This window comes from Neofelis nebulosa, chromosome 1 (assembly GCF_028018385.1).
Source record: "Neofelis nebulosa isolate mNeoNeb1 chromosome 1, mNeoNeb1.pri, whole genome shotgun sequence".
Taxonomy (NCBI): Eukaryota; Metazoa; Chordata; class Mammalia; order Carnivora; family Felidae; genus Neofelis; species Neofelis nebulosa.
In genome coordinates, this window is record NC_080782.1 from 95,702,495 (window position 1) to 95,728,102 (window position 25,608).

Here is a 25,608-nt window from a genome sequence, read left to right on the forward strand (position 1 = left end):
TAGTCTGCGTGCGCGAGCACGTCACGACCCTGCCGTGCGCCGGGGCAGGGGGCGGGGTCTCGGCTGCACAAATAGGACCGAGGGGGCGGGATGGCTGCAATTTCGCGCCAAGCTCGGCCGGGATTCCCAGGGTTGTGAGCAAGCGGTGTGGTGTTCACAGTGGCTGTCATGGTTCGTCCGCTAAACTGTATCGTCGCTGTGTCCCAGAACATGGGCATCGGCAAGAACGGGGACCTGCCCTGGCCGCCGCTCAGGTACCTACGGGCCCGGAACTGGATTGGGTGTTGGGGGACGGGGAGAACTGGCGCGGGTTGCTTTTGATCGCGGCACCAGGGCGGGGCCTAACAGACACTCTCGGTTGGGAGGATGGGATCGGACTTTTCACTTGAGCAGGCAGGAGCTGGACCAGGGCTTCCTTCCGCCATCTGGAGCCAGCCGGCCAAGTTCTCGATTTCCGTCCTGCTCCGGTTGCCCGGCGAGGACTTTTCCCCACCCCCACCCCCCCACCCCCAGTGCAGCGTCTGTCGGGAGGGTTACGGCTTGAGCCTACCAGATAATGTTCTGAGTAACACTGTTTGTCTAATTTACAGGAATGAATTCAAGTATTTCCAAAGGATGACCACAACCTCATCCGTAGAAGGTAATGTGGGATTTTTAAGTGATTGAGGTTTGGGAAATATCTTGCTTGAGTAAGCTTATCAGTGCAAATTTTACTTAAATAAAAAGTTTTCCATGTTAATCTGGGACCTTTTGTCTTACCAGTGATTTATACGCAGTTCCCAAGGTTTGTCACGTTTTTTAAAAAAAAGTTCTTTGAAATTTTATGTGGGCACGCGTAAATTGAGGTACTGGGCAGAATTAGCAGCTAGGTACAGGCTTTAGGGAAAGAGCAGGGAAGGAGACCAGAGGAGGCCTTTGGCATAGCTGCTAACAGCGATGGTAGGGCCTGGAAGGCAGTGAAGAAGATAAAAGTAAAAAAACAACAACAAAAAGAAACAGTTACATGAACTCGATGTGGAGATGAGAAAGGGTGAAGGTGATGCAGGAAAGAATCAAGGATGAACTCTCAGATCTTCAGTTTGAGAGTCTGGGTGACATGGAGAATAAAGAAGTGAAGAGTGTGCAGGTGTAATGATAATTTTGAGGTTTGAGGAATTTGTGGGATCTCCAGGATAATTTCAGGTACAGCAAAGTGGGTGAATTGAGCCACTGGAGAGGACAACCATGGAAGAGAATATAGTGGTGAGATGCCCGTTGAAAACCTAAGAGATATGTATTTGGTCATAGGAGAAGAAATAGTAGAGTAAAAGACAAACAGTCAATCAGAAAGCAGATGCAGCATAACTTTAACAGGACAGGTACAAGGTCCTTGGATCTTGCACTTGGGTCATCGGTAGAGACAAGATAGCAGGAGCTTGAAGCTAAAGAATTGACATGAACCACTCTAGAATCCAGTGTATGATCTAGTAATAGGAAAAGCATCCAACACCTGGCCTATTCACTTGCTTTCAGTAAACACAGTGTTTCTTTGATGAGTGGATGAAAGGATACCAAGGTCGACTTGGCTTTTTGTTCTTTTTTCTTTTTCTTTCTTTTTTTTAAAATTTTTTTCCAATGTCTTTCTATGCTCTTCACTCATCTCCACCTTTGTTGTTAGGCCAAGTCTGTACCATTTCTCATCAGAATTCCTCACCTTTTGCCTCTGTTATTTTTGATCACTGATATCTCCTTATTAACACTTAAAGCTCTGTCCTTGAAAATGCAGTGCATATTCTACAGGGGGCATCATGAATTATTGGGGTTTTAATTCTTAAAGGAAAAAAATTTGTCTCCACATTTGGAGGTGATAATTTGGTTATGAGTAATGATGTAAAATACAGAAAAATGCATAGTGTACTTGTATTTTGTAAATGTTAGTATTTTTGTTTAAAGAAATTCAAACTAATGATGATTCTTTAAAACAGACACGTGCACTTCTTTTGATAGCCTGCCAGAACATACCCAGAGTTATAGAAATGTGTGTATTCCTTTGATCCAGATATCTGACTCCCAAGATTTTTCTTCCACGTAATTATATGAAAAATGGAAGTTATGTGTATAAAGTTTCTATGGAAGCATTTTACTTAAAAAATAGAGGCACAATTGAAAGCATTTTGGCTTTTTAATTGAGTGGAATACTAAACAGCTATCTTTAAAAGTATGGCTACTAATATAAATACAAAGTATACAAATGAATAATACTATTACATCAAACAGTTAAACAGTACTTACTAGATGTTCTAAATCTCAATCCCCACAATAACCCTAGAACTAGGAACTACTACTGTTATCTCCATTAACATAAGGCACAGAAGATTCATGACTTGCCTAGTAGATGACTGAATACATTCAGTTTCAGCACTTTGCCCCAGAATCTTGGCTCTTCACTATTATACATAATTGCAATTGATTAAAACTAAACATTGGATATAAATCAGATAACACCAAAGAGAAAAATAGTATATTTAGGAAATGGGTGATAAATGTAAATTTTGTAAGCCTGTTTTAAGTTTTAATTTTTAAAGCAGATCCACTAGGTGTCACTGTGACAGTCCTATCTCTGCACATGTAAGTGAATATATGAAAATATAAATGTATACTCCCAGAATATACTTATTTTTATGTGATTTTCTAGGTAAACAGAATTTGGTGATTATGGGTAGAAAGACATGGTTCTCTATTCCGGAGAAGAATCGACCTTTAAAGGACAGAATTAATATAGTTCTCAGTAGAGACCTCAAGTAAGTATTATCACAAATTCACCACATGAAAATCATGTCCCGTTTCTTATGGTAGAGGTCTGTGTATGACAAAACAAAATTGTATAAATATAGCACTATTGATCACGCTGCTTAATGTCATCAAGGTGATTACAGAAAATGAATAAGCAGTTATTTATGCCACATGACAATAATTTCACTCTGCTACTTAAGTGATTGATTTCACCACTCTGAAAAGTTACATTAAATCTCACTGGGGTAACAGTTTTGCCAGTTTCCTTGAACTGTCACTCAATAGGCTCAATTATCATGTATACAATACAGTTAATAACTTTTTTCTAGTTTCACATATGTTTTGGGGTTTACCAAGATTAAGTGGTTTATCCCCTCTCCATACCCTGCCCTGGATACAGTAAGATAGAAATTTTAGGATGGGCTAAAAATCAGTCATAACCTTGTGCCCGATTATTCCTAGTTTACCACAACACCCAAATAATATTTGGTACTTGTATTCTTTATGCAATGTCTACAGGTGAAAAAAATGAAAGTATTGGAATTGACTTAGGGATCCTGAAGAAAGAGAAGTGTCTCCAGTTGCCTTCTGCTAGGAATTTTCCTGTCCTCCAATCTAACATTGGAGTAGATAGTTCCTGATGCCTGGAAATGCCCTGGGGACTTTATTACAAGGAATTGGCCTACACATTTGTGGTGCTGGCTAGGCAAGTCCAAAACTCTGTAGGGCACACCATCAGAAAGGGCATGCTGGAACTCTTCACCAGGGCCTGAAACTGCTATCTGCAGGTGAAATTTTTTCTTCAGGGAAGCTGGAGGAGCTGCTCTTAAGGCCTTTCAACTGATTCAATCCTGCCTACCCAGATTGAAGTCAATTTATCAACTTTAATCACTTCTACAAAATACCTTTACAGTAATACTTAGGTTAGTGTCTCAATAACCAAGGACTATAGCCCAGCCCAGTGAACACATCAAAGACCATCACACTATGAGCAGGAAAAAAACATTATACAACTGTAGGCCAAGGGGGTTCAGGCTTATATAGATTTTTTTCCCAAATCCCTTCTAGAATGGCACAGGTAAAAACATGAAAGAAAGTATACCAGAGTATTTGCATTGATCGCCTTGGATGATGAGGAAAAAGTTGATGTGCATCTTGCCATCTGCCTCAGTCTTTATACTGTTCTCTTTATTCTGGTTGCTAGGATATTCTGATTATCTTTTTTACTTGGTAGAATCCAAATTCACAGACTGTATAGCCATTCCCAGAGACTCTTTGATAACATCTTCTTGAATACTACTCAAGTTTATTTATGGCTAGCTTGAGCTACAACAGATATAAACAAATCTCAGTGGGGGGGATATTCAATTGAGCCAGCAAATCTCTGCAAATGATGAGTCTAATTTCTTCTTTATGACCCCCCCCCCCCCACTGTTGTGCATGTAATTGGCTTTGGTTGTTTCTTATATAACATTTGTTGCTATATTTCACTTGTTTTTTTTTTAAGACAGAAAATTTCAGAGTTTTTATTATCAGTTATTCTGAGGAAATAAACATACCAGTTAGGAAAACATTTTAGAGTTTATTTTTTGTGCTTCCTTCTGCTTCCCTACTTGGGGGTCAGTTACACACATAACCTGGGCACCTGCTGTATGCCATACAGTGCTAGATTCTGAATTAAAGGGGAGAGATTTACCCATGTAATCGCTATTGCTCAGGCAAGCTTTTAGAAATACTCAGTTTTTCACCACCACCCTCCAATGTAAGAAGTTGAATCCTCAAGGATAAATTGAATTGTATATAACTTATAGCTCAATAAAGTAATTTTTTAAGGCTTTGGAACCAAAAATTAAATAAATTTTACCACATTGCTATAGCTTTGAGAGCATCTTTAGTAAATCCAAAATTTCCTTCATGATATAAGTTGTTGTAAATTGTCTTCAACTCATGAAAGCTATTTGATATCTCATAGTATAATAATTTTTTACGGTCTGTCATATTCTCCACAGTGATTAAAGCTTTCTCTCTTCTGTCCTCACTATTCACATACTTGGTACAGCAAAGAGTTACCAACCTGGCTTCTACTACCTGGTCTGGTACCTATTAACTTGATGCCTTGCTGAATGACAGTTTCCTTATCTACTAAATGGGATTAATAATGAGAACTTCTTAGGGTGATTTTGAGGATTAATTGAAATTTTTTATGTTAAATTTATGGCACACAGAAAGTACCCTATCAATATCAGATCCTACTGTCCCAGCTTTTCTATTTTGGCAGAATTACCTTTGGTCTCTAATAGAAAATATTAACGGGAGCACAATGAGCAGGTTTGTGATCTCATTTTTTGCCCTAATCTATCACTTTGTTCTTCCTTCCCACAGTCTTGAGTCAAAAATCCCCTCCTGTCAACCAGAATCCTCCGTCTGCCCCCACCACTTTATCCTAAACTCCCGTTTTCTCCTGGTCTCAAGACCTTGCTCTGTTGTGCTACCCTTTACTGTTTTAAACTTCACTACATACTACTACCTTCAACTTTCTTGGAGCTTTCTTGTGTTAAATAAATAACTTCTGTAACTTCAGTATAAACCTCAGTATCCTCTATGGTCATCCATCACTTCCGTGTCTTGCACATGTTTTTATCTCCTTTGAGACTGTCAGCTAAGGGATCATTCTCCAAGGAGTATTCTCCTTCATCACCCCACCCAGATGATGTACCACCTCTGCCTACCTGGCATCCTCCACACATCCCCATCGCATATCCTTTTCATATTATGGCCACTGCTGAGATAGAGCTCTGCCTGCCACTGGTACAGTGGCACTTAGTATATCCCAGCACTTAGTATATCCCCTAGCAAAGCAGGGGTTCAGAAATTTTTACAGAATGGATGGTCTTTAGGTGATTTATAAAAATAGGATGATCCCACATAATATCACTTTGTAACCTGTCTTTTTTTCCCCATTTGATATATGGAAAGATTAATTTCTATGAATATTTTTAGTGGCTACATAGTATTCGATTATGAGGATGGAGCATGCTTGAACCAATTTTAATTTTAGTTGGAAATTCTGTTTCAGAGACTGAGTTTGAAAGATCTTAAATTGAACATATTTTTGAATTCTGGTTAAGATATGATTCTAGCCTAGGGTTTTTTGTTTTTTAAATGCTTTCCCAACAGTCTCGGAAATTGAGCCAGAATTCCATCTGCCACATCATCTTTCACATCAGGCACAGTGAGAAAGGATAATGTTTATATGGTACCCTGAGGTAATCAAATGAGGCTGCTCAAGGCCAGAGGACACTGGTCTTAAGGCTCTGCTAAACTAGGCCACACCATCCTGAGGTCTGAGGGGACGAGAATTTGACACCTTTGTAGCCTATGGCCACCAGTTGAATCCCTTGTCTATGTTGGGAGTTGTAACACACAGACTCCCAATGTCAGGCTGCTGGAGTTGAAATCTCAGGTCCACCATTTCCTAGATCTATAGCCACTGGCCACTGAATCCCTCAGCCTCAATATCATCTATAAAAAGGAATAAAAGTACTTACATAGGACTGCTAGTCTGATGCATATAAAGTACTACCTGTTCCCACTACTTCGGAGAGCAAATGGGTCCTCAAATGTTAGATATTTTCTTTCTAATGTAACTATCCAGGTAAAAAGCAGCCTCTCTGGAGAAGGGAGAAGGATGGAAGTATCACTGGTGTGCCTACTGTTTTGCATTATCTCTTAGTCCTCATGCCAGCCCTCTTCAGGAGCTAAGATTCTAAGTTTGAAACAAGATATCAAAGATGTCCACATGCTTGACTACATATGGAACCACATACCAACTCTCTTGTCAGGGAATGCAATCTCTCTTAGTCTGAGATAAATAGAGGAAGTAAAGTGGGCAATGAAATAAGTCACAGTATTGAGTGTTTGCTATATACTATTCACTGTGTTCCTAGGATTTGTGCTTTTACACAGTGAACACAGTGGCCTAATTAGCTGAAACATTAGCTCAACTTTTTGCTTATATTTTTATACCCATCTTGGGTCAAGTGTTTCAAACATTCCTAAACTGCTAAGGAATAACATTTTGCAGAAGCATTTCCTCCATGTCTTTATGATAATTAAAATCTGAAACAAATCCTTAATCTAGTCTTTGTTTTCCTTTAACAGACTCATTACAAAAGGGCAAAAAAGTAGTCTTCACCTTAAGCCCTGGAAGCATTTCAAGCCATTGTTCCACAATCTACACAGAATGATTGCCCCCTTTCTTTGAATCCACACCAAACATTTATACCACCTTCTAAATTATTTTGCTACAACCCACCAATTTCTAATTCTCCTCTTATGTCAGATCCTAAGTCACTATGTCAGATCCTAAACCACCATTTTTCATTCTTCCCTGACACCTGTCATCATTTCTGACTTCAACATCCTCAGTTACTAAAACCACCTGGACTCTGTTTGTCATTCTAGACTTTAGGTAGACTACCTTCTCCCCAAGCTCAAATCTAGACTCAGTTCTCCCCCTACACAGCCTTGTCCAGCCTACTCGCTGCAGCCTCCCTGACACCTTAGAGACTTCCTTGGCTCATTTAACCTCACCCTGGTGTGCGAGTCTTTTTTCAGCTTTTAGTCAAAATACATTCTTTGTGCTATCTTACTCCTTTAGAGATGACAAAGGGTGAAATAAGTAAAATATCTATGAAGGAGGTGAGGGAGGAGGCAGTGAAGAGAATTAATAATCTCCATTAGCTGTTGATTAATCATTGTTACAAGCACTAGTTCAAAGGCAGTTACATAATTTTTTAAAGCATCACTATGAGAACTTGACTTTGAATTATAATTTCTGTTCTCTAATTACAATGAAAGTCAAATTCTATGTTTCTTCAATTATAAAGGGAATTATCACTCTCCACCCGCCCCCTCCCCCCCCCCCCAGGAAAAAATAAACAGTTGTGGAGATAGGGAGAAATTAAACTGAAGATGTAACACTGAAATTAATTCTTTCTCCTTTGGATTTTAATTTAAAAAATATACATGCTTATTAATACTTCATCCACTTCTATATTTGAAACATGAAAAGTCTTTTACTCCCCATTCATCACATATTAACAGTTCAAACATCATTCCAAACTACAGTCATTCAAACATACTACTCTCTCTCCAACATTTTTTATGAATCTTTCAAACATAAAGAACCTTAAACACCTGTATACCTAACACATAGATTCCACCATTAACAATTTATTATGCTTGTTTTACCATCCATCCATGCATCCACTGGTCTTTTTTTTTTTAAGCATTTCAGAGTAACACGGAAACGTCATTATGTTTTCCCTTAAATACTTCAGCATATATATCATTAACTAGAGTTCAATATTTCTTTACAATTTTTTTTTTTAAGTTTATTTATTTTGAAGGAGAGCAAACACACAAGCACGCCCACACACAAGTTCAGGAGGGGCAGAGAGAGGGAGAGCAAGAATCCCAAGCTGACAGCGCAGAGCCCAATGCAGGACTTCATCTCAGGAATCCTGAGATCATGACATAAGCTGAAATCAAGAGTCAGACGCTTAACCAACTGAGCCTCCCAGGTGCCCCATCTTTTGAGATAAATATTACATACAATGAAATGTACAAGTCTTAAATGTACTTTTGCTAAATTTTGACAAATGTAGGCACCTATGTAACCCCATATCAAAGATGGAGAATTTTACCATGACCCCTCCTAAGTTCCCTTATGCCTCTTCCCAGTGAATCTTTACCCCATCCCTCCAGAGACCACTACTCTTCTGATTTTTTTCAACCATAAATATCACAAGATACCAGAAGTGTTTCTGTTTTTTGATTCATTGTGGACCGTACATACACAAATATGGTTTGAATTTTTGGTCATAGGCCATATTGATGTTAAGTGTTTATTATTGAAAGAAGTCATATTTATGATGATTTTGGTTTTATAATTATTTATTCCAATTCAGATTACTTGACTGGTATGAATGGGTTTTATAGACATTATTTGTAATTTTTTTAAATTCAGGGAACCTCCACAAGGAGCTCATTTTCTTGCCAAAAGTCTGGATGATGCCTTAGAACTTACTGAGCAACCAGAATTAGCACACAAAGTGGACATGGTTTGGGTAGTGGGAGGCAGTTCTGTTTATAAGGTAAGTAAAATCATAAAGAAATGTTCTACCCCACTTGCCTTCAGATTCCCTGCCATCTGACCTTTTAAAAAATTAGGCCATGAGCAAAGGAAGTACATTATCCCTACTATAAACTAGACACATTGTCAATTTGATTTACTCGTTTTAGATACTATCATGAAAAGTAAATAAAAATATAAAAGCGAGTTTTTAAGCCTGTTCCAGTTGATTTTCAATTCCAAATAGTTGATGTTTCTAATTTAAAAATATTCTAGGGGCTCCTGGGTAGCTCAGTTGGCTAAGCAACCAACTTCGGACTGGGTCATGATCTCACGGTTCATGGGTTCAAGCCCTGTGTCAGGCTCTCTGCCTACAGCTGGAGCCTGGAGCCTGCTTCAGATTCTGTGTCTCCCTCTCTCTTTGCCCCTTCCCCACCCTGTCTCTCCCTCTCTCAAGATAAATAAACACTAAAAAAATTGATAAAAACATTCTAAATCCTTCCCTTAGAATTGTACTTGCATTGCACTGTTTTCTACTCCCTAGATGTGCCCTGATATACTGAATTATCCCCTTTTTCCAAGAATATATAGGTCCTTACTGAGAAAGGAATGGGGCTCTCAGTTACTATACACTGACTAAATGTATACGAATTTGTTAAAACTTAACAATTTTGTATAATATGAAAGCATAGGAAAACTATTACATGTTTCATAATAATAGAAAAAACGAGTAAAAGAGAAAATAGTCCTTTTTTTTTTTTTTTCCCAGTCTTGAGGTCTGTTTTGTTTTTTTTTTTTACACTTATCATGCCAGGAATTCATAGGGAAGGGGTTCCAACAGTTCAGGCTCTTTTCCATTGGTTCTCCCAAAATGTACTACTCTGGGTGGAGCAGGCTGGCTTTTCAGTTGAACCCATGTACCTTTCTCTTTGGCTTCCTTCTTTTTCAGATCATTTTCTTTTACACACTTCAGGAAGCTATCTCGGCTCTTTTGAGTGCATTTGCTCAATACATACATTAACTCTCCTGGCAAAAATCTGCCCTTGTTTGCTTACAGCAATGCAAGTAGCATGCTGGGTAACATTGTAGACTCTTCCAGTTTTGCAGTGGTAACATTTGTGAAACATTTCTTGTTGAACAGTGCCTATTCCCTTGATGTCCAAAATAAAACTTTCTTGTAGATTCACAGGTATGTAGCCAACAGAACAACTCCATGTTTCCTAGAACACCTAGAGCACATTCAGCAGGTGCCTCTCCTCTTTCCCTTGGTGAATTACTGGAAGATGGAGGCTCCGGCTGAAAACTTCGTATTTTTTTTTTTTTAATTTAATTTAATTTTATTTTTTAATGTTTATTTACTTTTGAGAGAGAGAGAGACAGACAGACAGACAGACAGAATCTGAAGCAAGCTCCAGGCTCCGAGCTGTCAGCACAGAGCCTGACACGGGGCTCAAACTCAAAAATTGCAAGATCATGACCTGAGCTGAAGTCTGATGCTCAACTGGCTGAGCCACGCAGGCACCCCATAAGATTTTATTTTTTTAAGTAATCGCTATACCCAACATGGGGCTTAAACCCACAACCCTCACATCAGGAGTGTCACATTCCACAGACTGAGACAGCCAGGTGCTCCAAAATATTTCTTCTTTTGAATACCAAATGACTTTCAGCTTTCAAAATTTTTGAGGATAATAAATAGAATTTTTGGACTCTTAAAACACTAATAAAAAATTAAAGTTTATGGGAAGGAAAAAAGCCAGCCCCTACACTTTGGTGTCTTGTTATAACATATATACACTGAATTTGTTTTAAAAGAAAAGATATACCAGGATCCCAGACCTGTTTCTACAACCTTTGGTTTGCTTTATTTGTTTTATGAGGAAATGGACATTTTCCTTTGATCTTTCAGCCAGGCATGAATTTTTAGGAAAACAAGTCATTTCTTTATTTTGTTCAATATGCATTTTGAATGATTTAATACCACATTCACTTGAAAATCTACTTTTTATAAATATTTAATTTTTTTTTTTTTTTTTACGTTTATTTATTTTTGAAAAACAGTGAGACAAAGTGTGAGCAGGGGAGGAGCAGAGAGAGAGGGAGACACAGAATCCAAAGCAGGCTCCAGGCCCTGAGCTGTCAGCACAGAGCCTGACGTGGGGCTCGAACTCACATAAGGAAGTAGAATCTCCAACTGGTAATTTTGTATTATGCACCTGCCTCTCATCACCATAACTTGTAGAACTTTTAGGCTCATCTTCCCTGGGGCCAGCCTGTTTTTGTAAACACAGTTTCATTGGAACACAGCCATGCCCATTGGTTTAGTATTGTCTACAGCTGCTGTTGCCCACAAAGGAAAGAAGGAAACCACATGGTCCACAAAGCCTAAAGTATTTACATATGACCCTTTACAGAAAAGGTTGTGCCATATAGTATTTCCTTGGATACAGACTTTCAGATGCTGCTGTGGTTCGTCCTATTCAGTTTTTCTAATTTTTGATAACATTAAGAATTGGTAGGATATTTATTTGATTGGGGCAAGAGAATAAGTGAGTTTATATTTGCTGTAGTAAAAAGCCAAAAATAAAAAGTAACATTTGTTCTATGCCCTTATTTGGAATTCCAAGGATAACACACACTTGAAATTTTATATTTTTTTCTTCCATAAGTTATTTGAAAATCAAGGGTTATTACTTTCTTGGAGATGCAATTAGGACTCATGACTTTTTATTAGAGTTTTAAGATATTCATTCAAGCCCAGTTTTTTCTATAGAAACTATCAACTGTAGCATAGGCTATAGTTAGAAAAGTCATTAACAATATAAGGCCAATACAATCATTAGCAACAGAGGCTAAGAAAGTAAATTACCTGCTAGCATTGTAGCTATCTCCTAAGAAATGGAAGCGTTATTAAATTCTGTGTAAATGTACTAATTAAGTATGCCCTTGGGATTTTTAGTAATCAAAATCTCATAAAATTATATACTATCTTATCCATATATATACATATGCAAATTTTTCTGTGGAGAGCAACTAGATAATTTAGGGTTCTTAATTCTTTTTTTTTTTTTTTTTAATTTTTTTTTCCAACGTTTTTTATTTATTTTTGGGACAGAGAGAGACAGAGCATGAACGGGGGAGGGGCAGAGAGAGAGGGAGACACAGAATCGGAAACAGGCTCCAGGCTCCGAGCCATCAGCCCAGAGCCTGACGCGGGGCTCGAACTCACAGACCGCGAGATCGTGACCTGGCTGAAGTCGGACGCTTAACCGACTGCGCCACCCAGGCGCCCCTAGGGTTCTTAATTCTTAAACAACCACCAAAGAAAGAAGATAATACTGAATGCTTAAATGAAATAAGAATTCATGTAAGCAAACTAGCGGCCAGAATATATTTAAACTCACTCTCATAATTAGTGTTAATTATTAGTGCCATTCTCAAAATAACTAAGACATACTTTGCAGGACCCCAAACTTAATAATAGGATATTTAAATAGCATGCTTTGGAGGTGACAAGTTATGGAGCGTGTCTCTTAATACCAGATACAAACTTGACTATGTAATTAAAACAAACAAATCTTAAGAGTTTGTTTCTTTTGACAGATAAATAAAGAAATTGATGCCTCTTGTGTTTTTTCAAAGGAAGCCATGAACAGGCCAGGCCACGTTAGACTATTTGTGACAAGGATTATGCAGGAGTTTGAAAGTGACACATTTTTTCCAGAAATTGATTTGGAGAAATATAAACTTCTCCCAGAGTAAGTAAAATGTTATTAATTTGTCTGAAGTACTTTTGGATTTCCTGCTTAAGAATCAGAGAAACAGTATATCTCTTCATATTGAATTTGGAGTAGAAATGTGTTTTGCAGACAAAAACTAGGAATTTTGAGGGGCACCTGGGTGGCTCAGTCGGTTAAGCGTCTGACTTCAGCTCAGGTCACGATCTCGCGGTCTGTGAGTTTGAGCCCCACATTGGGCTCTGGGCTGATGGCTCAGAGCCTGGATGGAGCCTGCTTCCGAATCTGTGTCTCCCTCTCTCTCTGCCCCTCCCCCGTTCATGCTCTGTCTCTCTCTGTCTCAAAAATAAATAAACATTAAAAAATGAAAAAAAAAAAACTAGGAATTTTGGGAAATCTGCTTTAACAAACTTGGGATGTTTAAGTTTTAATAATTTGACTGAAATCTAGAGAGTAGTCATTAGCTCATTCTATGAGGTCTCTGCTTAGCATCAGACACTGTCCTAGGCACTGGGGAAGCCGTGCTTACCAAGATGTCACTGCTCTCTAAGATTAGAGTATTTGTAGTAGAAAAGGAGAGTGGTAAATGAAAGGTAAACATTAAGAGAGTTGCTATATGGAGAACTGAAATATTGTGATGTGGTAAATACCATATTGTCTGAGAAGTCCTCTCTGAAGAGGTGGTGTCTACGCTGAGATCTAAATGTCAAGAAGCCAACCATGCAAAGAGAAGAGCATTCCAGAAACCAGAGAAATAGCTCGTGTAGAGACCAGAGGGCAGGAACAAGCTTGGTTGTGCTCCCTGACCCTGAGCAGGGACTGACTACTCTGAGCATTATAAGCAAGGGGGAGGCCAGAGGGGTCAGACCAGACACAAGTTTAGAGGGTTTGAAGAGAGGGTGACATTGTTCCAGCTGTTTGTGGAGAACAGAAGGGACAAGAGTGAAGCTGGGAGACCAGTTAGCTGCAGGAGTTGAGGTGAAAGAACAAGGGACTTGGATAGCAGTGGTGGTGATGGAAGAAAAGATGGAGTTAAGATTTCAGCATGAAACTGCCTGATTTTGAAAACTCACAGCATTTTAGTTTAAAAGCACTTTTCATACTTCAACTTTAAAAAAAAGTTTTTTTAAGTACTTCTCAGCTATTGGCTGTGAAGAGTAAAAGTAGAAGATTAATCGTATCAATGCTTTCAGACTAGGTTTTAACACATCCTTCTAATATTAATAAATATTAATAAATACGGTGTATTATATTCAGTGATTTTCGTGTTAAACTATTCTAGCATTTCTGGAATAAATCCACTTGGTAGTAATGTGTAGTCCTTTTTATATGTTCCTGGATTTAATTTGCTTATATTTTGTTGAGGATTTTTGCATTTATATTCATAATGGATATTGGTCTGTAGTTTCATTTTTTAATAATGTGTTCACCTTGTTTTGGTGTCAGGAGAGTACCAGCCTCACAGAATGAGTCAGGAAATGGTCTCTTTCCTCTTCTATTTTTTTGGAAGAGTTTGTGAAGGATTGGTGTTAGTTCTTACTTATTTTTTTAAGTTTATTTATTTTAAGAGAGAGAGAGAATGAGGGAAGGGCACAGAAAAGGGATTGAGAGAGAATCCCAAGCAGGCTCTTCACTGAGAGCACAGAGCCCGATGCGGTGCTCAAACCCATGAACTGTGAGATCATGACCTGAGCCGAAACCGAGAGTCGGATACTTAAGTGACTGAGTCACCCAGGCTCCCCAGTTCTTTAAATGTCTTAGAAGATTTTAATAGTGGGAAGCTTCAGATAGGAAATTTCTATCCAAAACCAAATTCCAAGGAAATTGCTCAAAAATGGACATTCTAGACAAGGCTATGAAAGAAAATGGAGTCTTTTTGTTTGTTTTTTTCCTCTTACATCATTTGATGGTTGTCTTACTTTGAAGTTGTACCAACATAGTAACAACCTCCTGAACGCAGAGTGGAGGGAATCCCCTAAGGGGAGATCTGGAGTAGGTCAGTCTTTCCTGAGGTAGAAAAAAGAGAAACCTGGAAAGACAAAGAGAATATACTTTGTCCCTGAAAATCCGTAATGTTGCTCAATTCTTGAGCTGCATTCTCTCCAAATGTCTGTACACTGGGGAACTTAGAATTGCTCCGTACTGTCCAGAAATGAGCTCTGATTGTTCTCTACTTCCCCTTTTTCTTTTCCCACAGCTACACAGAGGTTAGACCCCCCCCCCCATTCTCCCTATTAGTGGCCCTCTTGTAGTGACATAAGTTTCAGTTCAAACAGTTATCTTTTATTAACACCATACTTCCTGGTAATAAAAGCACTAGTAAAATGAAATAAAGATGAGAGGACTATTGTGAAGTGCAAAGGGAATAAAATTAGAATGTGGGTGAAGCCACAAGTGGTAGAAACCTAAAAGCAGAAAAAAAATCTTAACAAAGTTAGGTTTTACTTTGCGTCTGCCTTTTTCCCCCATGGGTCATTGTCTGCATAATTCTTTTTTTTCTTCTTTTCTTTTTTTTTTTTTTTTTTTTTTTTTTTGACAGCAGCATTCCAGCCTGTCCTCTAAGGCTGTGCCCTCATTCATCTTACCTATAAGAAATCTTTCCCATCTCAAACTATTTCACACTAGGCTCCAGCCAAACCAGCAGGCCTAAATGTTTTATACCAGCAGTTTTCTGCTTAATGAGCCCCAAACAGGTTTTTCCTTGTAGTTAACAGCGTTCCATGTAACTATGCAAAGAGGATAAAGGCCAGAAGAGGCCTTTGAGGCCGTAGTTGGCTCCAGAGCTGGGACAGATGCCCCTTTTCAATAGACAAATTTAAGAAAGTTTTTGATGGGCTAACAGTTCCTCTTCTATTCCCATTAGTTCCTGACTAGCCAACAGGATCCTTATTCATTCTATTTGTATGACTCCTCCTGAGCCTGTGCTTGCTATAGTCTTCATTTAAATTTAGTTGTGAGTTGTTTCTTAGAGATAACTATTTACCTCTTTCTTAGACTTTACATTACATCATCTCAGTATTCTCATGCTTTGTCAGTTCGAATCTTATGTTTCTTCATAGCTACTGGATTCCTTACTGCCTGAAGATTCTAGAGGGGGATCTCTATCTGGGTGGTTCATAACAAATAGGAGGCATTTCCACATCCTGTTAGGCTTAAACTCAGAGTTCATATGTGGCTCCTAAGCAGTTTGCTCTTCAGAAAAGTTTGGAATTATGATGGTTGGGGTAGTTCTGTCATTATTAAACAGACTGAATATGGAGGCACCTGGGTCACTTAATCAGTTAAGTGTCTGAGTCTTGATTTCGGCTCAGGTCATGATCTCACAGTGGTGAGATTGAGCCCTGTGTCAGGCTCTGCGCTGGGCATGGAGTCTGCTTGGGATTCTCTCCCTCCCTCTCTATGTGTAGGCATGCTCTCTCTCTTGAACGAATAATAGACTGAATATATAAATATTGTGAAAAGTAAAATTAATCCGAAGCAGAGTTGAATTTCAGTTTCACAGAGCAGATTAACATTAATACCGTGGCTGCTGACTATACCCAGCCAATAACATAGTATTTCTAAGTATTATTTGTGGTTTTAGAAATAATTTTGATATTTTGCTTTTATCTTTTAACTGAGAATCTTGATACTCTTGAGAATTTTACAAACACACAAAAATGTAAATGTTACTTTTTGGTGACTCATTCCAAAGAAACTAAAATTATGGTTAAAAGTTGGCCTCGAAAAATCACTGCTTTAAAAAAAGAAAAATGCTATATTGCTACTAAAACAGTTGAACAGAAACAGCTCAGGAAATGGTTAGTAAATAGAAACATAGATTTTATTTTCTTTATATGTTATTATACTATTGTTACTTTATATGTTTATGTTTTTTATCAAATGGCATACCTCTGATTAGTCAACAAAAGGTTAATACCTGTTATTACTCAGCATTGCACTGGGTATCATAAAAGGTTTAAATCTTTTCCTATCTTAACCCTGCTACAATGAGTTTAGAAAATACGGGGTGAGGGGCGCCTGGGTGGCGCAGTCGGTTAGACGTCCGACTTCAGCCAGGTCACGATCTCACGGTCCGTGAGTTCGAGCCCCGCGTCAGGCTCTGGGCTGATGGCTCGGAGCCTGGAGCCTGTTTCCGATTCTGTGTCTCCCTCTCTCTCTGCCCCTCCCCCATTCATGCTCTGTCTCTCTCTGTCCCAAAAATAAATAAAAAACGTTGAAAAAAATTCTTTAAAAAAAAAAAAAACGGGGTGAAAGAAACTCATAATACTAAAGAATAACATTTATAGAGCACTTAATGTAATGAACTCAGGGCCAGATTATTCATAAGGATGAAGACAACAGAACCAGAGTCAAACACAAGTCTGATCAAAGCAGGTGTTCCTCATCCCCACCTGGAGCACATGGGGGTGCAGCTCGCACAATACTGAGGAAGTATAAGATTTGGGTTGGAGACGAGAGTGGTCAGTACAGTCCTCAGTGGAGGACCTGAGGGGATTTTTTGTTGGTGGTGGGTTTTTCAGTGGTCAGTACAGTCCTCAGTGGAGGACCTGAGGGGATTTTTTGTTGGTGGTAGGTTTTTCAGTGGGAAAAAAATTTTATTGTAAGAATACAATATGAGACCTCCTCTCAACAAAATTTTAGTTTTCCAATTCAGTGTTGTTAACTGTAGACACAGCATTGCACAGCACATCTCTGGAATTTAATCATCTTACACAACAAACTTTATTCCCTTTGAACAACTGTGTTTCCCCTTTCCCCCAACACCTGTCAACCACCCTTCTACTCTCTGTTCTTATGAGTCTGACCATTTAAAAATTTTTTTTTCAACGTTTTTTATTTATTTTGGGGACAGAGAGAGACAGAGCATGAACGGGGGAGAGGCAGAGAGAGAGGGAGACACAGAATCGGAAGCAGGCTCCAGGCTCCGAGCCATCAGCCCAGAGCCTGACGCGGGGCTCGAACTCACGGACCGCGAGATCGTGACCTGGCTGAAGTCGGACGCTTAACCGACTGCGCCACCCAGGCGCCCCGAGTCTGACCATTTTAGATAATGCAGTATTTGTCCTTCTGTGACTGGCTTATTTCACTTAGCATAATGACCTCCAGGTTCATCCATGTTGCTGCATATGGCAGGATTTCCTTCTTTCTTGAAGTTGAACAATATTCCATTGTATGTAAATACAGCACTTTTGTTTAATCGTTCATCTGTTGATGGGCATTTAGGTTGCTTAGCTACTGTAAACTAGGCTGCAGTGAACATGGGAGGATATATATTTCTTTGAGGTCCTGATTTGTTATCAAAAACAAAAAACGAGATAACAAGTGTTGGTGTTGGTGAGGATGTAGAGAAACTCTTGTGCACTGTTGGTGGGAATGCAAACTGGTAGCAGCCACTGTGGAAACAGTATGGAGGCTCCTCAAAAAAATTAAAAATAGAACTACCACATGATCTAGCAACTCTGCCTCTTGGTATATACGCAAAGGAGGGCTTGGGTTTTGAATTGGAGGTGGCGGGAACACAGATCTAAGTGAGAGAAAATTTCAGATAAACAGTGATGTCCATAAAAGAACTGCCGTGAGGAACACTCTGGGAAATTAGAGCAGCGTGGTGTCCACTGATTAAACAGCAGAATCTTTCACCATACAGGACACATAACTTCAGTTCTACTCTAAGCAGCTAAAGGTTGTATCTTGTTTTTCATTTGCTCACGTAAGAAATTTGATATCAAGTGTAAGATTTGCAAAATGTTACTACATTTCATACTAGCTGGGTGATAGTGGAAAGGTAAAAGAGAAACTGCTGACAGTGGCTAGTTTGAGACAGAAGAATTAGGAGTCAGAAGGAAAGGATAAATTGCACTTTTTGTTTCCTAACTTTCTGTACAGTTTGCAAGTTTTTCTTTCTGTTTCCTACACTGTTCCATAGTGTATTTGTATGATACCCAGTTTCACCGTGACTTACCATTGTGGAAAAAAAAATGAAGACGAAACTTTTATTTACTTTATTGATGCCTTTTGGCTGAGCTATCTCTTTTTAATTGACACAGTATATATCTTTTTTTTAATTGACAAATTATTCCACATATTTTTCTTTTACAGATACCCAGGTGTTCTTTCTGATATCCAGGAGGAGAAAAGCATTAAGTACAAATTTGAAGTATATGAGAAGAACAATTAATGTGAAGGTGTTTTCTGGTTTATTTCAAGTTAGTTGTTCCCCCTCCCCTCCAATTACATATTTTTTAATATTAGAAAAAAAGACTTTTGTGACTTTAGGTCAACGGCTAATTATTTGTAAGCAATGAGATTTTATAAATTAATCTTAAGTAGACTATAGTTAAGATTAGTCTTAACTATTCCATATCAGATAACCATTTATGAAACCTTTTTTGCTATAGCTGTATGATGCCCATCAAGGACCAGCACCTGCCTACGGTAGCATATCTTTCAAAAACCAAAGTTGAAAAAATTCCCCAAGAGCATGAGTTGAAACCAGGACCTATAGAGATAGAACTAGGCAGATTTGTCCAAAGGTCAGACATGGATTATAAACAGAAGAGATAGAACTCAGATATTAAAAGAAAATTAAATCAAAATAGAGACTTTGAATTCTCCATGCATTTCATTCACTCTTCTCAAAAAAGGTTCTGTTCACTCAGGCAATCAGTAAGTTGAGGGGACTCTGGTATATTCCATTGGGATAGTAAAGAGGCAGGTAGGACACTGTCTTTTTGAAGGTTAAAAGAAAAGGTCTGAGACCTCTAAAAACTCTGCTTCTGATCTTCTGTGGGATTCCATGGATGTTACAATGATAGAAGAATAAAGTTGTTCTTTACAAAAAAGAGTGATTTAAAACAAGCATATGGCTAAAATTAGAAATTAAAAAGGTAGTGAAATGAAACTAGATAATGCAAGAAACCAAAATTATGAAGTTGGAAACAAAATTAAACTTCACTGAATTAAAAAGTGAAAATTAAAACATGTTTTCCTACCATGTTAGCAAAGATTTGGATTTGTTAGGTATCCAAAGAAAGGGCATTTTTTGCCTTGTAAATTAATACAACTTTTTTAGAGTTTAAGTTAACAATATCAATTAAAATTAAAAATATTCTGGGTTTGGACCCAGAGCTGAGTTTCTACTTCTAAATATTAATCCTGAACAACAAAGAGATAGACCCAAGAGAATTTGTTGCACTGAGAATTTTTTTCAACTTGGAAACAGGGCTACCTGGGTGGCTCATTCTGGTAAGCGTCAGACTCTTGATCTCAACTCAGGTCATGATCTCACAGTTCATGAGATCAAGCCACATCGGATTCTGCACCGACAGCACAGAGCCTGCTTAAGATTCTCTCTCTCCTCTGCACTGCTCCCCTTCCCAACTCACACGCGTGCACTCTCTCTCTCAAAATAAATAAACTTAAAAAAAAAAAAACCTTAAAAAATAAAACTTGGAAACAGCCCAAATGACAATCAATAAAGAAATAACCAACCAATGTCTGTAGAATTTAATATTGTCTGTAACAGTTAAAAAGAATGAGGTACTGACAGAAAAATGCCAAAGACTGTTAAATAAAAGAAGCGAATTGTGTATCATACCTAAAAAATTTACTGATGGTATATAGTATGTGTAGGAAAATGTATGCTGAAACTGTCGACAGTATCAGAGTTGAGCATGTTATTTTATGAATTAGGTATGCCTATTGTAATTAGATTTTTTTAAGTATTATGTGCTGGATTTCATGAACAATTAACATAATAATTGAGCCCCTTATGTTGAGCAGTAAAATTAGAATATAGAAATCAAGAGTATAAAGGAATTTACTAAAATCTTCCAAAGAGGGGGAAAAAAAAAACAACCAAACAGATCACAGACAAGAAAAGGAATCAATCCTGCATGAGACTTACAATCCTTAAGAAAACAGTGGAGCTTTCTGCAAGGAACATAATCAGCAAACTATTAGTACAGGTATCTAGAATTTTTAGGACTCAGATACTTAGAAGCAAGCCATCTAGAGAAGAGGAAACCCAAATAGCCAATAAATACATTCAAAGATAAATATTCCCACTAGTAACTGAGGAAATGGAAATTAAAACTGCAGTAAGGTACCATCCCACATACTCAGATGTGGCATTCTCACCAACACTTGACATTGTCAGCCTTTTACCATGTTTGTTGGCAATATTTATTCAGGATGAAGAAGCACATACCCTTCGACCTAACATTTGTACTCATGGATAAATACCAAGAGAAATCCTTCTATGTTGCTATCTAGAAATTTGCAAAAGAATGTAGCAGCAACCCAAATGGACTAAAGGACTTAAGTCTGGTAACTATTTGGGGACAATATGAGAGGAAAAGTGGGGATAGCTGTCTAACTGCTAAATCCTCATTGACATATCAGGAAATCACTAATATGTAAAGTAACAAATCAAGATGTAATCAATTATTTGAGAAAAAACAACAGAAGAAACTGTTAAGAGCCATTAATCTGGAGAGTTGGGAGGGTGTGGGGCAGGAGACTGCTCAGGTTTTTTATAAACTTTAAGAGGCTAAAAATAATATACCTTAATACATTCATTTGAAAAATGACCAAAATAGTTAACTGGAGGAAAGAAACCAACATGAACGTAACTACCAGAAGGAAAAGCTAAGAGGATGAAAATGCTTGCCAATGAAAAGGACATTTGAGGTTGGGGGGAGAGAGCAGGAGACTACTGTTTTCACTGCAAAACTTTAGGGATCTTGATTTTATTTAACCATTTTCGTGTATTTAGTAAAAATTCTTCCTTAATAAGTTGCTAGTTTGTAAGTGCTGACCTCCTGATACTCGAACACCTCACGTAAAATTTCAGACTCTTAATGGCAATTTATCCCCAGAGTCTGCTTAAAAATGTAAAGAAGAAAACATAATTAGCCAAGGGTCACACAAAATTCCTAAGACCGATTGCTAGAAAACCATCAGGCTTTCTCTCGTGGTGCCTGGTTTGTTCATTTTCAAGACAAATGCAAGTCTTCCTTTTTCCACATTGATTTATAAAACAGCACTGTCAAGTGTTGATAATTGGAGGCTAAAATGTAAATAATAAAACATGAACATATGTTCTAAATATTCAGGTTAGCCCATTTTATGTTTCTGTGAGGTTGAAATTATGTAACATACCCATGTCCTAATAAATGTTTCTCAAAATGTCCTCCCTAGTACACCTGTATGAGGGATGGGTCCCAGAATCTGCAGAGTAAACAACACCCCCAGATGATTCTAAAGCGTATCCAAGGATGTAAATCACTGAGTTAGAGTGCTTCTGGCCCTCCAAGGGGAAAAAAAGAAAACAAAAAAACCCTGAAACTTTATTTCCTATCTCTAGGACATCTGAATAAAGCAAAATAGAAAAATGAGCAAATTGTAAATCAACATGTATGAGATTGGAGAAAGTAAAATTGTAAAGGTTAGAACGATGTGTTGCTGATCTATATTAAGAACTAGATTTTCGGGGCGCCTGGGTGGCGCAGTCGGTTAAGCGTCCGACTTCAGCCAGGTCACGATCTCGCGGTCCGTGAGTTTGAGCCCCGCGTCAGGCTCTGGGCTGATGGCTCGGAGCCTGGAGGCTGTTTCCGATTCTGTGTCTCCCTCTCTCTGCACCTCCCCTGTTCATGCTCTGTCTCTCTCTGTCCCAAAAATAAATAAAAAACGTTGAAAAAAAAATTAAAAAAAAAAAAAAAAAGAACTAGATTTTCATTAAATATGTAATAAAAATAGATACAAAAGTAACATCAGTAGCTCAAAGAGATACATAGTAAGTAAACAGGAACAGATGTCCCTTTAACAAGAAGCTTTATATGTATTTGGTAAACTAAAAACTGCAGCAAATGACCTATAGGCAACATGACTTTGTGAGGGAAAAGTCAGCTGGCCAGCTGCCGAAAGGGTTCCGAAAAATAGTGATTTCTGAAAGATTGAAACTTGTGAACAAGGATGTTCCAGTTAGGACAAAAAAGAAATACATCATCAAATGAGTATCAGGAGTAGAATTAGAGACTCTTAACGAAAAGGTATTGGTCATAAAAGGGATAGAGCTTCTGGCTAAACACAGAGGAAAGAAGCCCTACAATCTATGTGAAGTTGGGCTTTTCCTGGCGCAAAAATGAAATTGCATTGCCGACCATTTCTAATTATTTGGTCCTGCCCTTTCTGTTCCCCAGGAGACCTCAAGGGGACTGGGAAGTTTTTCTGTCTGTACATTGACATTTCTTTATTCTCTAAATCTCTTTACTCTTGGAACAAAGGAACAAACCACACTGGTGTGTGTGGTGTGTGTGTGTGTGTGTGTGTGTGTGTGTGTGTGTGTTTTAAGTTTGTATAATTTCGAGAGAGAGGGAATCCCAAGTAGACTCCGTGCTGACAGCACAAACCTTGACGTGGGACTTGATCTCAAGAGCCCTGAGATCATGATCTGAGCCGATGCTCAACTAACTGAGCCACCCAGGCACCCCTGTTGTGTGGTATTTTCAAATAACTTTGCAGTCAGTAATTAAACTAGATGTGAAACTTAGTACTGGAGGACATGTTTTAGGTGGTCTGTACTTCTTTGCCCCAGGACCATCGGACACACAAACCCTGAAGGAATAGAGGGTTAGTCTGTAAGGGGGGAAGACTTAATGATGCCGGAGCTCAGGAAAAAGTGTAGAAAATAGAGAAGAGAATTTCTGCTGCACCTACTAGACAAAATTATTTGGGAAGGCATCCTGAATGACGCCTTTTTTAGAGCCCCTGGTCATAGCACCTGCAAAGGGCCAATGTTTGCCCGCAGGTTTTTTTATTGCCAGTCCTCTTTGATAGGTGAATTATCAAATCTTAAGCTCGAGGGTTTTCCCCGTAGTATTTTATTATGAACTATTTCAAGCACACAGAGAAGCTGAATTATACATTAAGCACCCATTCTTATCCATCACCTAGATTCTGTCATTGTTAACACTGCTATCTCTGCTTTACCACATATTTAGCCAGCCATCCATCCATCAGTCATTCTTATATTTTGATACATTTCCAAGTAAGTTTAGATCTCAGGATGTTTCATCCTTAGATTCTTAAGCTTGTATGTCATTAACTACAGTTCAAAATTTGTTTACTTTTGGGGGGAAGGGTAAGATCTACATGGAGAAATGCAGATCTTAAGTGTAGCATTTTACAGGTTTTAGTAAATCCATGTGTCTTCATGACCCAAACCTCTGTCCATCACCCCGGAAAACTCCTTCATACCCCTTTTCAATAGCAAGCGCTATTCTGGGGTTTTTTTCCTCATTTTAGATTATTTTTGCCTGTTTCTGAACTTCGTATGAATGGAATCATACAGGATGTCTGACTTATTTCACTCAGCATCATTTATGTGAGAGTCAGCCTTGCTGTTACATGTGTCACTGGTTTGTTCCTTTTTATAACTTTGTAGTGTCCACTGTATGGCCACACCACCATTTGTTTATCCTTTTTCCTATTGATAGACATGTGGACTCTTCTGAAGTGGGATTTGAGCTTGGTATTGAAGGATCTAGAGAGATGGAGACTGACGGTCAGGAGGAAGTCAGATATATGCTCCCGGCAGAGGAAAAACCATGAAGAAACTTCATCTCCAGATTCCAAAACCCAGCACAAGGCCTTACCAAGGAAGGGCAGGTGTCATCAGGCCCCAGGTCCATCCAGCGGCAAGCACCTACTTCACCTGCTTCACCTCACTTTGCCAATCTGTTCTCTTTCATAACCATATCTAGTTCAGGTCTTTATTTGCTCTCACTTGGACTGTTGGGGTAATCTAAATTGGTGGTTTTCAATCCAAATAAACTATGATAAACATGGCCAACAAATAGTCTCTGAACTGCACCTCTTATTATGCCACCGTCTCCCCTTCATGCTGACCCAACTAAGACCAAACTCCACCTTGGCCTTTATGGCCTTCTCCAGATGGCAATGACCAATCTTCCCAGACTTACTGTCTAAAATTTCTACTCCCTCCATGTCACACACAAGCCACCCCCAGCTCCTCACAAGTCCCCACATAGAGCCAAGCTTTGCCACACACATCCCCTTCCTTATGCAGTTCTCTCTCCGTATAATGGCTCCATCCCTGTATCGTCGAGTGTAAATCATATGTGTTCCTCAGAGTCCTGTCCAAATTCAGAGGGCTCCCTCTTTCATGAAGCCTTCCTTCTCACCCTCCTCTGAATCACCCAGTGCTACCTATCTCTGTTATAGCACTTACCCGCAGCTTGCCTAACAGCTGTTTGTTATTCTCATCTCTCTTTTATCAATTAGGAGTGTCTTCAGCTGCAAGTACCAGCAAGTCCAGTTAACAGTGGGGTAAACAAATTTGGATTTACTGGCTCTGTGATTCTCTGGGGTTTTCCCTCAAGATTTCAAAATGACTACTGCTGCTTCAGAAATTAAGCCATGTTCACAGCAGGAGGAAGAGAGGAAGTGAGAAATGTCAGGCACATATTTCCCTTTCATCAGGAAAGCAAAACCTGTCCCACATACTCCTAGCACTTGAGTCTAATTCTACTAATGCACATCAGAATTCAGGATCTCTGCCTTAAAACGAATCTTGACCAACACCTATCATTTTGTTCCCCGCCACCCCAACAAAATCAAAGTTCTCCTGGCAAGGAAGAAAGGAGGATGAACATGAGAATACAATTAATAGTGTTTGCTCGTTCAGCTATGCCAGACTGCCAGCTGTTTCCAGGCAGAAACTACCTTACCTTTGTCTCCCCTCAAGATGTCTAGCATCTTCAAAATGTCGATAGATAGAATCTTGCAATCTGGAATTGAAATGTCACATTTAATTTCTCTCATATAGTCAATCTCATTATAATAAATTCTATGTGGCATCCGCATTTGGGGTTGATTTGGCATTTCATTGTATTAGCCACATGGCTATAAATTACATTCCCAGTCAATAGACGAAAA

The 25,608-nt window shown here is 38.7% G+C and overlaps 1 protein-coding gene across 5 annotated transcripts; it reads left to right on the forward strand.

Moving 5' to 3' along the window:
• The first annotated feature begins 43 nt into the window (after nt 1-43).
• Nucleotides 44-24,506, forward strand: DHFR (dihydrofolate reductase). Of its 5 annotated transcripts, none has more exons than XM_058728419.1 (6): nt 44-254; nt 591-640; nt 2,675-2,780; nt 8,804-8,930; nt 12,512-12,666; nt 24,147-24,506. In XM_058728419.1, exons 1-6 carry the CDS (start codon nt 169-171, stop codon nt 24,259-24,261), a joined length of 639 nt encoding a protein of 212 aa, XP_058584402.1. In that variant the 5' UTR covers nt 44-168; the 3' UTR covers nt 24,262-24,506. The 5 variants fall into 5 exon arrangements, with proteins under 5 accessions (XP_058584402.1, XP_058584419.1, XP_058584411.1 ...); XM_058728436.1 differs by having other exon boundaries at nt 12,551-12,666; XM_058728428.1 differs by lacking the exon at nt 24,147-24,506 and adding an exon at nt 18,748-20,302.
• The last annotated feature ends 1,102 nt before the right edge of the window (nt 24,507-25,608 follow it).